The 13,074-nt window shown below is 38.9% G+C and overlaps 1 protein-coding gene across 5 annotated transcripts in view; it reads right to left on the bottom strand.

Moving 5' to 3' along the window:
• Nucleotides 1-13,074, bottom strand: part of srpk2 (SRSF protein kinase 2) — a 63,660-nt gene that overhangs the window by 20,693 nt on the left and 29,893 nt on the right. For all 5 annotated transcript variants that reach the window (XR_005007497.1, XR_005007498.1, XM_036576283.1 and 2 more), the window contains 2 exons: nt 2,950-3,098; nt 419-527 (listed from right to left, as the gene is read on the bottom strand). Coding sequence is in view for 3 of the 5 variants with exons in the window: in XM_036576283.1 (XP_036432176.1) it covers nt 419-527; nt 2,950-3,098 (258 nt within the window). In the remaining 2 variants the exon portion in view is untranslated. The remainder of the gene's footprint in view (nt 1-418; nt 528-2,949; nt 3,099-13,074) is intronic.

Below are 13,074 nucleotides of genomic sequence, written 5' to 3'. Positions count from 1 at the left end.
CTGGTTGGTCTTCTGCTTGTGTTGCCAAGTGAATGCGTGGGCCGTATTTGTGAGAGTTTCTGTGTTGCCATGGTGTGCATGGAACTCCCAGGTGAACAGGGGTTACAGAAGCTGGTAAGGTGACTACCCGCAGCACCAGAACTGAACTGCAGTAAAGTGCTGAGTGTGAGTTTCCAGGCTGACATATGAGCTATTAGTCTAACTGAGAGAGAAGCAGATCTTCAAACAGATACGGGAACCGAAACGTGACACTAGGACAATGATACTGCCAAATACCAACCTGCTGGACAACAGTGCAGGTGCATTATGAAGACAGTGTGTTAGTGTGCGTGTGTGTGTATGTATGTGTGCATGCGTATGTGTGTGCGTGTATTCGTGTGAGGGTGTCGTTTTGCGTGCAGTTGCCATGGCGACTCACTGAATATCCCAGCATAGCCAGACGGTAGAGAAGTGGCCCCAGCCTAGCTTTCGAATCACATGGTATCTCCCATTAAACAAGTCCCCTATCTTTACTGGGTGGTACCCTCCTAAAGATAAAGAGAGACAGAGAGAAAAAGAATATATAGTCATATGCAAAAGTTTGTGCACCCTGGTCTTTTTTTATTTTCTAAGAGAAAGTAGGTAAACACATCCTCTAAAGAAGACAGATGAACAATTACTGTTCATTTGCTGAAACAATTACTGTTCATTTGCTGAATATAACAAGATGGTAATAAAACGTAAAATGTGTCGTGCAAAAGTTGCAGCATGTTTTATTTTTTTCCCCCAATATGATAACAAATAAATAGAAATTGTGCATTAAAATCTGTGCATGTTTTACAAGACAGTATTGATTTTAATGTGTAGCAATCTTTTTGGATTGCCCATAAGTAATGCTGCACTGTAAATAAACAAACAGTTATGTTCTATACTAGTTCTGCACCTCACATAGCGACCAACATCTGACAACAAGGATAATATAAGAGAGAATATACTTCAGATAAAAAAAAAAAAAAGATGGAATTTCTATGGAATCTCTAATCTGGAGGTTAGGGAACCAGCCTTGTGACCAGAAGGTCGCTGGTTCGATCCCCTGAGCTGACAGTACATGACTGAAGTGCACTTGAGCAAGGCACCTAACCCCCAACTGCTCTCCAGGTGCCGTGGATAGGGCTGCCCACCGCTCACTGCCCCCTATTGTGTGTGTGCTCACTAGTGTGTATGTGGTCTTTCACTGCACGGATGGATTAAAATGCAGAGGTGAAATTTCCCCCTTTGTGGGACTAATAAGAGTTAGTGTCATAAGAAGACCTTAAATCTCAGAAACACTAACTTACACAAGAAGGAAAAAAAGTTCTTATGTTCTGTTAATGTAACTTTCAACAATTTGAAAGGTTGGCTTTTCAAAATTCTTATTGCTCTATTACTACAAAATGTTCCACAATATAAAGGGCAGCTGGCATGTTGAAATGATACGAAAAAAAAATCCCCCTCTCTCACTCGTTCGCCCTCTCACTCTGTCATTCTTTGTTCTCTCCCTCCATGTTCCTCCTAATTTACTTTGTCAGAGGTGTCGCACCAGCAGGCAGCTTTATAGGTTTGGCAGCAGACCTCAAGGTTGTTCTCAAAGAGAGAAGGAGAGAAGGGAAAAGTAAAGACTGTATGCTAAGATCTGAGCCAATGTGAAATTAAGATCACCTCTTTACTGCTAGATCTGGTGAGCTCATACTTCAACATTTTATTTATCACATCCTCATCTACAGTCTGCAGAAGCATTGTGCTGTTTCTTGTGAGGAAGGGATGAGTGAAGGATAATGACTTCATCTTATGAAGGGTAATAAGTCTCCACATTTACAAGCAGCTTCAAAGGCAAAACTGTAAACACCAACACCAAGACGCAGCTGTCACTCATAGCCTAAAGAACAGCACTAAGTGGAGACAGAGCAGAAATGAGCCAGTCAGCTATCACTCAGCTGGTTGGATGTTGTTTGTTTCCTTTTGTTTTGCAGACGCCAGCAACAACTGCAGAACCACAACAACACTCACATACTGACACACACTTACAGACTGTCAAACAGAGTACAATTTGCAACTGAAACCAGTTTTAGGCCCCTATGGTTTATTGTTCAGTTATTAATGTTAATACTTATTAGTCACTAGCTACTGAAATGATTCAGTATCTATATTTTTTCTTTTCTGCTCATTAATGAAACCAGTATGAAAGTAATGTGGTTATGAGAGTGAGAACTGAAGCGTGGGCATGCCTGTTACATTCATGAAAAGGTGATGAATAACTGCCATAAAAATAAATGCAATTAACAATTTCATTGTTTTTATTTGTTCATTATATGCAACCATTATAGCACAGGTCTAAAGTGACCATATTGGCTGATTAGCTGTCTTGCTTCCTAGCTGTCAACACTTAATAGCTCCCAATCAACGACAGACATGACTCAGGCCTAAATAAACAAACATTACTCAGTTACTCATCGCTGCCCTTTAAATGTGTTTTAGTCAGAAGTTAAAACTGTTTTACTTTTCAGTTTTCTTTTATTTCTTTATATAGCAAATTATACAATAATAAAATGGTGGAAAATAATTACGGTTAGCTTAAATAACTGATCATTTCAAAAAGTTGCGATTAGACATTTGTGTAATAATTGCAACAGGCCCAAGTGTGAGTCCACATACAAGCTCTTTCAGTTTGAGAAATTAGAAAGGTTAGAACTGTAATACCATCTGGAGTGCCTAGAACTTCTTAAAATAAGTCAACAGAAAGTGAAAAGACAACATGTTAATCAGCCACTGAATGGATTATCAGGTCTGGAGCAATATCAGTGGTGAAATATGTTTGTTTACCATTTTTTTGATTACCTTATTGGTGAGAAAACAATGAAGACAAAGCAAAAGATGCACTGAAGAGTTACACAAAAGAGGGAGCGGAAGCAAAAAGAGACAGGAAGTTGGTACCTTTGCAGTAGTCTGCTGGGTCCTCCTGCTCCTCATCGTCAGAGCCCAAAATCTCCTCCTCTGGCTCTGGGGGTGCGACTGGCTCAGGTGGGGGGGGCGGAGGGGGAGGCGGAGGTGGAGCGGATGGGACTTTCTGCTGTGTCTCAGGCCTGCACAGAGAGCAAGGATATGAGAGAGAGAGAGAGAGAGAGAGAGAGAGAGAGAGAGAGAGAGAGAGAAAAAGAGAGCGAGACAGAGAGAGAGAGAGAGGCACTGAGAGGAAGGAACAAATCATTTATCAGCAAAACCTTCAACTGGTGCCTCTATGACTGGGTAAATACGCTGCACTGGTGAGATACGAATAGAGCCCACACTCACTGCTGGGAACTTTCATACTGTAACTACATATCAATTGACAATTACATGAAGAGAGAGGGGGTGTCTGATACTATGAATATGAATTTGCTTTATGAACAGATGTTTAATACATCTGGGTTTAGACTAGGGACACACAATCCGAATCAGAATTAGCAGATTTTTGCTCCAAACACACAATCGGCAATTAGCCAACTTATAACTTTTATTTTGGCCAATCTGTGTTGTAATTTTGTGATGCAAATAATATAGGGCAGGTAAGTGTACTTGTGCTGTATTGAAATGCTGCTGCTACAACTGTACCAATATGTCCTAGCATAATTATGCATGACTCGTCCTAAATAGACAGTTGCCTCTCAGTGCCTTACAATGTACCACTTTATGGGATTTCATTTTATGTTTCAGAATTTAAAATGCCAGTTTGGCCCGTTAAAGAGTAAATAATGTTATTCATATTACAACTTTGGCTCACAGAAAGTACTAGTGGTACTAGTGTGTTTTATGTTTTCATTTAGCCCACACAGTGTAAGCCTCAGCCAAAAAATCATCCAAGTTGGAGAAATTAGAAATCATCCAAAGAAATTGGAATCGGTCATAAAAAAGCATGATTGGTGCACCCCTAATATAAGCATATGGAAAGCAAAAGAGAGTGAATGAAAGTATAGAGTGATTACTGTTCTCCTGGCTCTCCTTCCTCCATAATCATAATTGTGGGAGGCACATTGCATATCATCATGTAACTCTGAAACAGTAACCTTACAAAGGAAGAAAAAATGTTCTTAACTTTAATGTAAGTTAATGTAACAAGATTTTATTCCAGGTAATTCTGTTACTATTTCTATTTGTCCCTTCATCATGAAATGTTCCTGTAAGGTAAAGAGTAGTGGTGGTGCAAATGACAAGACAGAAAAATGAAGTCAAGTGGTTTTGATATGACAGCAGTAATATGTAAGGACATGTTACTGCTACAACAACAACCTAAACCACTGAAGGAAGCATACTGGAGCCTGCTCCCTTCCTCAAATTCACAAACAGCTATGAACGCAATAATCAACAATGACACCAAATTAAATTCTGCAATCTCATTCTGGTACTCGATGCAGTACCAAATCCCAAACACAGTATCAAAACTGACAGATATCACAATATTGTGACACCTGATGTAAGATATGTGGAACAGAACTATTACAACACAACATAACCAGGACAAACACACACACACACGCAATTTTAGTTATCGGTGAGACATTTGCGGTCAAACAGAATAAACGAATGCCTTCCAGTGGGTTGCCATAGAAACTAGCAAGGAGAATCCAGCTGGTGTAGGGTTAATTTCCTGAGAACCAAACACAAAGAGCCACAGTCACACTGGCAACTGACATTCCAGCAGTTTCAGGGAACACACACATCCATGCACACACGACTGCATGTTTACTGAAGGAGTCCCGTTAGAGAGAGAGCACTTAGTTCAGGGCCCGTCTCTCGTGCGGCCAGCAGGGCAACAGAATCCTTGTGTGCAAGTAGCCCAAATAAATAAATATGTTTCATAAACTGCAGACAAAATACTTGTGCGTCTAGCACATCTACACAGGCTAACAGTATCTAGGATGACCAACACACAACGGACAAAACACAAAACCATTCTAACATACACACAGACAGTCTTTGTCAGGGGAGCCATTACAGAATAATGACTATAATTCCTCTATCATTCCTCACATTTCAGAATTCCAGAAAGTCAACCATCTCTCTCACATCCAGACACACAGACACATACGCACAGATACACAGAATCCCCGATATCTGATTGTAGATGTCATAAGATCATTCAAGAATATCAGAAAACACACTACAGCATATAGGAGAAACGCATTTATAAGGGCTGCATGATATGTAAAAAATACTAGAATTGGGAGAGTATAAATTATATAACATATTAAAAAAACACATTTATGAATCAGTTATGTGCCATACTTGCATTTTTTCAATTACTAACAGAAACACTAACACCCTAAACATGTTTAGGCAGTAATCACCCAATATACATATATTGCAGATCTTCCAAACCCTTTTTGCAAGTGTAAACACACATTGCATTACAGAGCACAGTTAGTCGTGTGCTGTACTGTAACACAGTCTGAATACATAAAAGGGACCAAAAATTAAGAATGAGCCAGAGGTAAATCAGAGGAAGAGACAATGTGGTGAAGGAAGAAGAAAATAGTTAGACAATGTATTAAATACAAGATATGTGCAACATCAAATCAACCATGTTCTCATTCATGGCATGACAATTTTACAATGAAATTCAAGACACTTCTAGGTTGCTTTGATAATCAGGATGTTCAGAGACTGAATGTGGAGGCAGAATGACTCCACTATTTTTTCTGGTCTAATGAATGTGTTCTTTGTACAGACCTTCTCATCTGTGTCTCTATAAATAAACATTAACCAGACAGGCTTTTGCCAGACAGAGATGGATTTTGGTGAATTTAATAAGCATTTTTGCACCAATCATGAATTTTTATAGCTGATTCCCTTTCAGATTTCTTCACAGCCAAACTGGCTGACTTTCTGAATTTCTGACCAATTTGTATTAGTTTTTATAACCCGAAATGAACAAAAAACACACTAGCACCTTTCCAATATATTCTGTTAGATAAAGTTGCAATATCATTAACATAATTTGTCCTTTAATGGGCCAAAACTGGCATTTTGAATTTGTAAAAGGTAAATCAGTTGCTTAAATGTTATTTAAATAACATGAATCAAATAAAGTATTACATTGAAAGTAAGGGGCACCTGGTCATTTATCATATTGAGTCAGAGATAATTATGCTGCAACATTTTGGTAAACACATAGCAGCAGCATTAAAATACAGTGTGAGCGCACTTACCAGCCTCATGTGATTTGCATCATAACATCATAAAAAGATTAGTCAGTTGTGTGTTTGGACAAAAAACTGCTGATTCTGATCTTCGCCGATTCTGATTGTTCATCTCAAGATATAATTTAGAAAATCTGTCTTAGAAGATTAGCTTGCATAAATTTGACCAAAATAACTGACTTCTGTTGGATTACATCACAGGTTCCCATCCCTGGTACTGAAGCACCCCCTGTCCTGCACACTTTTGTGTATTCCTACTCTAACACACACACACATACTCCAGCTCAGAAACGGCATGTTAATTAGCTGATCAGATGTAAAATGTGCAGGGCAGAGGGGTGCTCAGGGTTGGGAAGCACTAAACTGCATGAATGCCTTGATACATCAAATACAAGCACAAAAACATTTATCTTTACATTATCTGTCTTTTTGCATGATTCAGCATTTTGTGATATTTGTGTTTCAAAGTCCAATATCTCAATAACAAATAATACACTGTGCAGCTCTAGAACTTCTAGGAAGAGGTGAAAAGTAAAATATTTGGCACCAATTAAAAAGTAAAAAGACTTAACAAATAATTTAGAATATCAGTTAAACATCAGCTGAAATGAGAACGTCAGTAACAAAACACAACCTTCAAGCTGAATTTCAGCAACTAACAGTTATGAACATGTAAGAGATTGCATGCCAGACATTAAGAGTTTGCCTCAGGTTGGCATTGGTGAAGCTAACATGTCCAGAAAGGAATGTTCTCTGTGGGTGTGTGTGTGTGTGTGTGTGTGTGTGTGTGTGTGTGTCCACAGGCAGGTCCATACAAAAAGACAAAGAGATTCAGAATGGAGCATGTCACTGTCTGTACTCACCACACACCTTCACCATAACTATACACTCATGCACAATTACAGTCCACCATTCACACCCTTAAGGGACATTCAGAAAGCCAGCGTTACATTCTAACAGCCCTGCCCTGCCTGGACAGCCCCTACAAGCATACATACTCTCACGCCCTGTGCTAAGTCTCTACATGCAGAAGCACTCGGCGTCTGTGATCCGAATGATAATCATCACTGCTGACGCAGCATCGCAAAGAGGGAGAAGAGGGAAGAGAGAGGAGGAGGGAATAGAAAGAGACGAAAGTGAGAAAGAAAAATCTGTAAACCCAGTCTATAATAGACTTTTACACCTGCATATATGTGCTGTCTTATACTGCAGTCATACTGTTTTAATGGGTCAAGACTTGGCTCTCACCTGTGCTGTTATTCAGGCCAAAGAGAGAGTTAGAGAGAGAGGGCGAGAGAGAGAGAGAGGGCGAGCGAGAGAGAGAGAGAGAGAGAGAGAGAGAGAGAGAGAGAGAGAGAGAGAAAGAGATCTTTTAAAAATAGGAACAGTTCCAGAAAAGCAAAGGATAGCTTATACTAGCAAACCAGGACAAGAACTGGAGAAAATTGGGATATGTGTGTGTGTGTGTGTGTGTGTGTACTCCAGTAGCTGGGTCATCTGATAGTGTTCAGCCATATATAACAAACATACTTTGATACTTTGTGCATAGACTACATCTTGCCCTACATTTTCCTTATATTTATGTTTTCTGTGTGGTTTTATGTAACAAAAACAATCACAATTTATTTTTATATGCCCATTTTTCAATCTCTCATAATCCTTTATGCTGTGTTAATATGTTTGCCGTACACAGACGACAGCAAACGAATATCCTATTGTATTCAATGGTGCCGTGACAGAAAATTCCGCCACTACAATCTCTAATGTTCTGCAGACTGCAGCGGTAAACGGAATATTCTGTCAAAAGTTCAGACTTCCCAACTTATGTCATTGACTGCAGCGGTGAAACAAACCGGATGTTGATTTTATGGGGAGCCATGGACGCCAAACATCTTGTTGCTGAATTCCAGACGAACCCAGTTTCATATAAAAATAATAAAACACCACAGAGCGTCCTCCTGCCTCTTTTTCACTTAAAATAAACATAACCCACTGCTAAAGCTCTCCTCTGATAATCATCCATTTTCACCAGCACCGCAGTCACCATGCAAGCGTTTGCGTAGCTGCATGCCATTATCGGTCACATACCGCTATAAGGTGCAGAATGACATTATTTTAACACAAACATGTGAACACAGCATTAAACAGGCAGTTTTATTACTGTACCTTTACATTTGACATATGTAAATCATCTCTTTTCTGCCCTGTATTGTGGCTTATTCAAAAATTCTGGGCTGAATCACTCCTTATACCTTCAGCATGAATGGGTGGAGTTAAACTGCTATAGGCTGAGTAGGTGATGTATATTAAAATATGTTTGACATCACAAAAACAATAAATTCAAACACTCCTTTGCAGCTTAGTTTCCATACATGGACTGCATGAACCAGGGGAGTCAATTTTTAGTTTGTGTAGACACAAACCCTTTAAATCGGAGGTCTAATTATCTGGTCTTAGAGGGCCAGAGTTCATCACATCACACTGATTTCCTGCTCAAACACACCAACTAAACCTGGTCATGAAGCGATGAGTTGTATCAGGTGTGTTTGAGCACAAAACTGTGCTGTTTGAGACTTTGGCTTTAAATAGTCAAGGAGAATGAAGTTGAAAAACTTTAGGATTTTAAAGAACTTTCAAAGTCTAACTTTGTACCACATTCACTATGAATCCACCCAAAGAGGAAAAACAAATCTTCTGTTAGTAGTTCAGTCTGTTGTGTAAACCAAGGCATAGTTCCCATAGCTCCCAACATCTTAATCAAGTACACAAAGAAACAGACTGCATGAGCCTAGATCATGAGCCTAAACTCTAGTCTAAACGAAAGGAAAAATGGGGTGAGAACATCACCAACACAACACAGAGATGTTATTACAATCATTACCTGGCTATTTGAATATTTTAGCATTGAGACATTTTTAAAAATTTGACTGGTAACTGACCATACTGAAGTTACTGAAGATACATCATATTTCATTGGTTAAATATCCACTGCTCTGTAGCAACTTTTGATGCCAAAGTAAAACAGACTGGGAAGCACTGAATCAAGAAAATATGTAAAAAGAAGCTGATTAGTGGTGAAATGGTGGGAATGGAATCTTGGAGCAGAAACAAATTCCATTCCCACCATTTAAACTAGTGAAACAGTCAGAGATGCCATCTCCGAAACTTTACCAAGTGTTTTTTTTCCAAATATAACGTCTTTTCTTTTTTGTTACATGCATTATATGTCATTTGAGTTTGAGATTTTTTTTGTGTACTTTTGCCTTCCATTATTCTAAGAGTACAAAATACTATTACATTATTGTTATATTAAAAATACTGAGGTAAAAAATTACTGAAATACTGTGGTACAGAACTATCCATTTCTTACAACTACTCAAAAAACATAGCTCAAGGGGTTTTTCTATGCTATGCTGTTAAGAATTAGTATATAGTAGCTGTAAAAACAAATCTCCAAAATGTTAACTATACAGGAGAAGTAAAAACTGGAGAAAACAAAAAAATTACAAAAATGGAGATACAAGGTTTTGTTGCAACAGCAAAGATATACTATTGAAATTATGCTAAAGATTATTTGCACACTGAAGTTATATTGTTACATACAATACATATTTAAATGTTTCTACAAACCTGCTCATATGTTTCTCATGAAATCAAGGGTATTAAAAGTGCGTCTGTCCCCTCTTTCCTGGAGTAACAGTCTCTAACCTTTTCGAAAGTCTTTACATTAGATGTTGAAACATTGCTGTGAAGATCTGACTGTATTCAGCCACAAGAGCATTAGTGAGGTCAGGTACTGATGTTGGATAAATAGTTCTGGATCACAAACTCCACTCCAGCTCATCTCAAAGGTATTGGATGGAGCTCCATCTCCCCAGAGAACACAGTTCACTGCTCCACAGCCCTGGGCTTTATACCCATCTAGTCAATGCCTGGCACTGGGCATGGTGACGTAAGGCTCACGTATGACTGCTCCAAAGAGTTCAACTCGATTGGCAAGGCTTTTCTAAGTTCTGAATCAGCTGTGGGCATGCAAAACTAAACACCTGTATCTGCCATGGGTGCATGTTAAAGTAGCTTAATAAGAACAAAGACTACACTGGCAGCTCCATATTGCTCTACAGCCTGAATCCAATGAGGTAGTGTGTTGAACGTGGAGTGACATGTTAGGTCATAAGGGTGGCCCCAAGAGCGCTGTATTAGAAAAACTGTATACAAACTTATAGTATAAGTTGTGTCATAGACACAATATAGTTTTCATCCTTTGAAAATAATTCTGTAAAGACCTATCAATAATGTATTTAGGAAAAGCTTCACAAATTAAAAGGAAATATAATAAAAACTAGAAAATTGGAACTGCATTCACTTTATTTTCATGTTCACCTTGCGTTCATATGAACCCAGTGTTTGACACAGTGAAAACAATGGGACTCGTTTACCAAAGAAATTTCTTCTTAAAACCCACTTATGCAGTTTTCATAAAGATTCTGACATTCATCTATGTTTTCTTATTTGGGATTTGTTCTTAAGTAAGAACAGAATCTACACACACTCAAGAGCACAAAAGTGTGAACAATTCTGCGGTTTAAGAACACGTCATGAATCTGACGTAGACTTTTTCTTAGGACCTTTCTCAAGAACAAATTTAAGAAAAAACTTAAAAAGGTTATCGGTGAATGAGGCCCATTGTCATTGAATTACTGAAAGTAATAAATACATATTACTAAAGCCTAATTTGGTCTATTTGTATAACTATTACAAAATGCACTGCTTTTTGAATGGAAAACACCTTTCTTTAGTGTCAAATTTAAGAAATTAAGACATGCAATTAATTGTGATTAACTACATAAAAGAACGTGATCAATCACAATTAATTATTTTGATCATTTGCCAGCCTTAATATATACATAAACAAATAAACAAATGTGGTACGGCAGATGCTAACAATGGCTCATTTCTATGTTCACGTCATCTTTCTCACTACAATGGTTAGTCTGTCCTGGTCCTGAAGTTCCTCTGTACTGCAGAGTTTAGTGTTTTCCCTTCTCCAACATACCTGATGCATCTCATTAGCTCACCACCAATCCTTTTATTAGTTGAAATCAGAGGAGTCAACTCATACACACCTGGTTCAACTCCTCTCTCAATTGCCAGGTTTAGTGAGTGTGTTTGAGTAGGATACCAGCCCTCCAGGAACAGAGTTGTGCGCCCTTGGTTAAAATCGTTGATTATGAAACACTAAACCGCAGTGCAGGGATACTGTAGGAGGATTGAACATTGTCCACCGATACCTGGAACTACCTCTGAATGTCCTTAAACCATCAGGACTTAATAAGCATCTGAGAGGCCTTGTTCTCATATGAATAGAAATTAGTTGTACCTGTGAATCATGATTTGAATTCTTAGCATTTAAGAATGTTCTGGACTTTGCTGAAAGCACGCTGTCCTTGTGCTACACAAACTCTTCTTAGGTAATCATATTCTGGCCACAGCTGTCGTCTCTCTTTCACCTCTCTTCTCTTTGTCTCTGATTCATTCTGTCGTTCTCTCTGTCTCTCCCCCACATTCAGTCTCTCTCTACCGAATGCCTGCTGACTCACCCTCTCCCTCCACAAGTGTGAAAGCATGTGTGTGTGTGTGTGTGTGTGGCAACGTGCAATCTCACGGATATTTCGGTCTGCTGCCTGATGTCACCATGCCCTATCCTGCACACACACACATATACGCCCATACATACAGATCAATGGCAGATTCCAAAACCCCACACAATGCCAAATAAACCCATTGTAACAAAGTATATTACAATGTATTAACACAAGCCAGTTTACTCACTTTACTCTGTCTAGCCACTCATTTCAATAAAAACACATGCTCTCTCTCACACTTGCACCCACCTACATGCTTACAGAATCAAAGAGCAGCACGGCACCCACAGTGGTGCTCAAGGCAGAAGCTTAATCCATTCACCCAATTGGGCCGAATTGACTGCTTCCATCCTTCCCCTCTGGGCGTGACACAGATATAGCTGTACACACTTCACTGCCCTCCACTGCTCTACTTGTTCTCCATGTGTCACACACAGACACACACCCACTCACACACACAGTGCTCAACGCTGAAAACAATTTGCATCCGGAAAGGCCCGCCAGCTTGTGTCCGGCTACGCCAGCAAACTTAACAGACACCCTCTTATTCTACATACAGTCAGACACACAATGCTGTGTCTACTGGGACACTTGCCCATCCCCCATACACATACACTTTACAGGAGGAGTCAAATACACACTTATTTGCATGCACAAAAAGGCAGAAATGTCACTGTGCTATATGCAACTGCTTCCTTACTACTGCTGGTTCAGTGTAGTATTATTATTTTGCCCACTAAAACATAAAACACACAAAAGACATGTGCTTCCTAAGAAAAAGTATGAAAAGATAAAAGGTTTTTTGAACAAAATAAATGAAGAAAAATGATGACTGTAATCATGTTGTTGCACAGCTTACTAATGACAGTACAGCTGGGAGGCAGGAGGAGTGCTGGACAGAGTTGCTGACTAGTGTAGATTGTTTTAAAATCTTTGTGTTTAATATGGTTTCCGATTTTGGCAAATTGACTGATAACCAACTGTTATAGTCAGTGTTTAATCATTAGCTGTCTAGAATAATCAATATGAGCCATCAAAATATTAGGTATAAAACAGGTAGATTCATTTCTAAAATGCTGGTAAACAAACTCTACAAAAGAATCTGCTTTTATTGAAACTGAGAGGTTGGCAACTATAAACATGTCCATGATTATATGACCAAAATGCAGAAAGCTGACTCGAATATACAATGATGGGCTATTGGAAGTTCTAATGCTACACTAATCATACATTAGTTA

This window comes from Colossoma macropomum, unplaced genomic scaffold (assembly GCF_904425465.1).
Source record: "Colossoma macropomum unplaced genomic scaffold, Colossoma_macropomum, whole genome shotgun sequence".
NCBI lineage: Eukaryota > Metazoa > Chordata > Actinopteri > Characiformes > Serrasalmidae > Colossoma > Colossoma macropomum.
The sequence above is the reverse complement of the archived record's forward strand: the minus strand, read 5'-3'. Positions and strand labels throughout refer to the sequence as shown.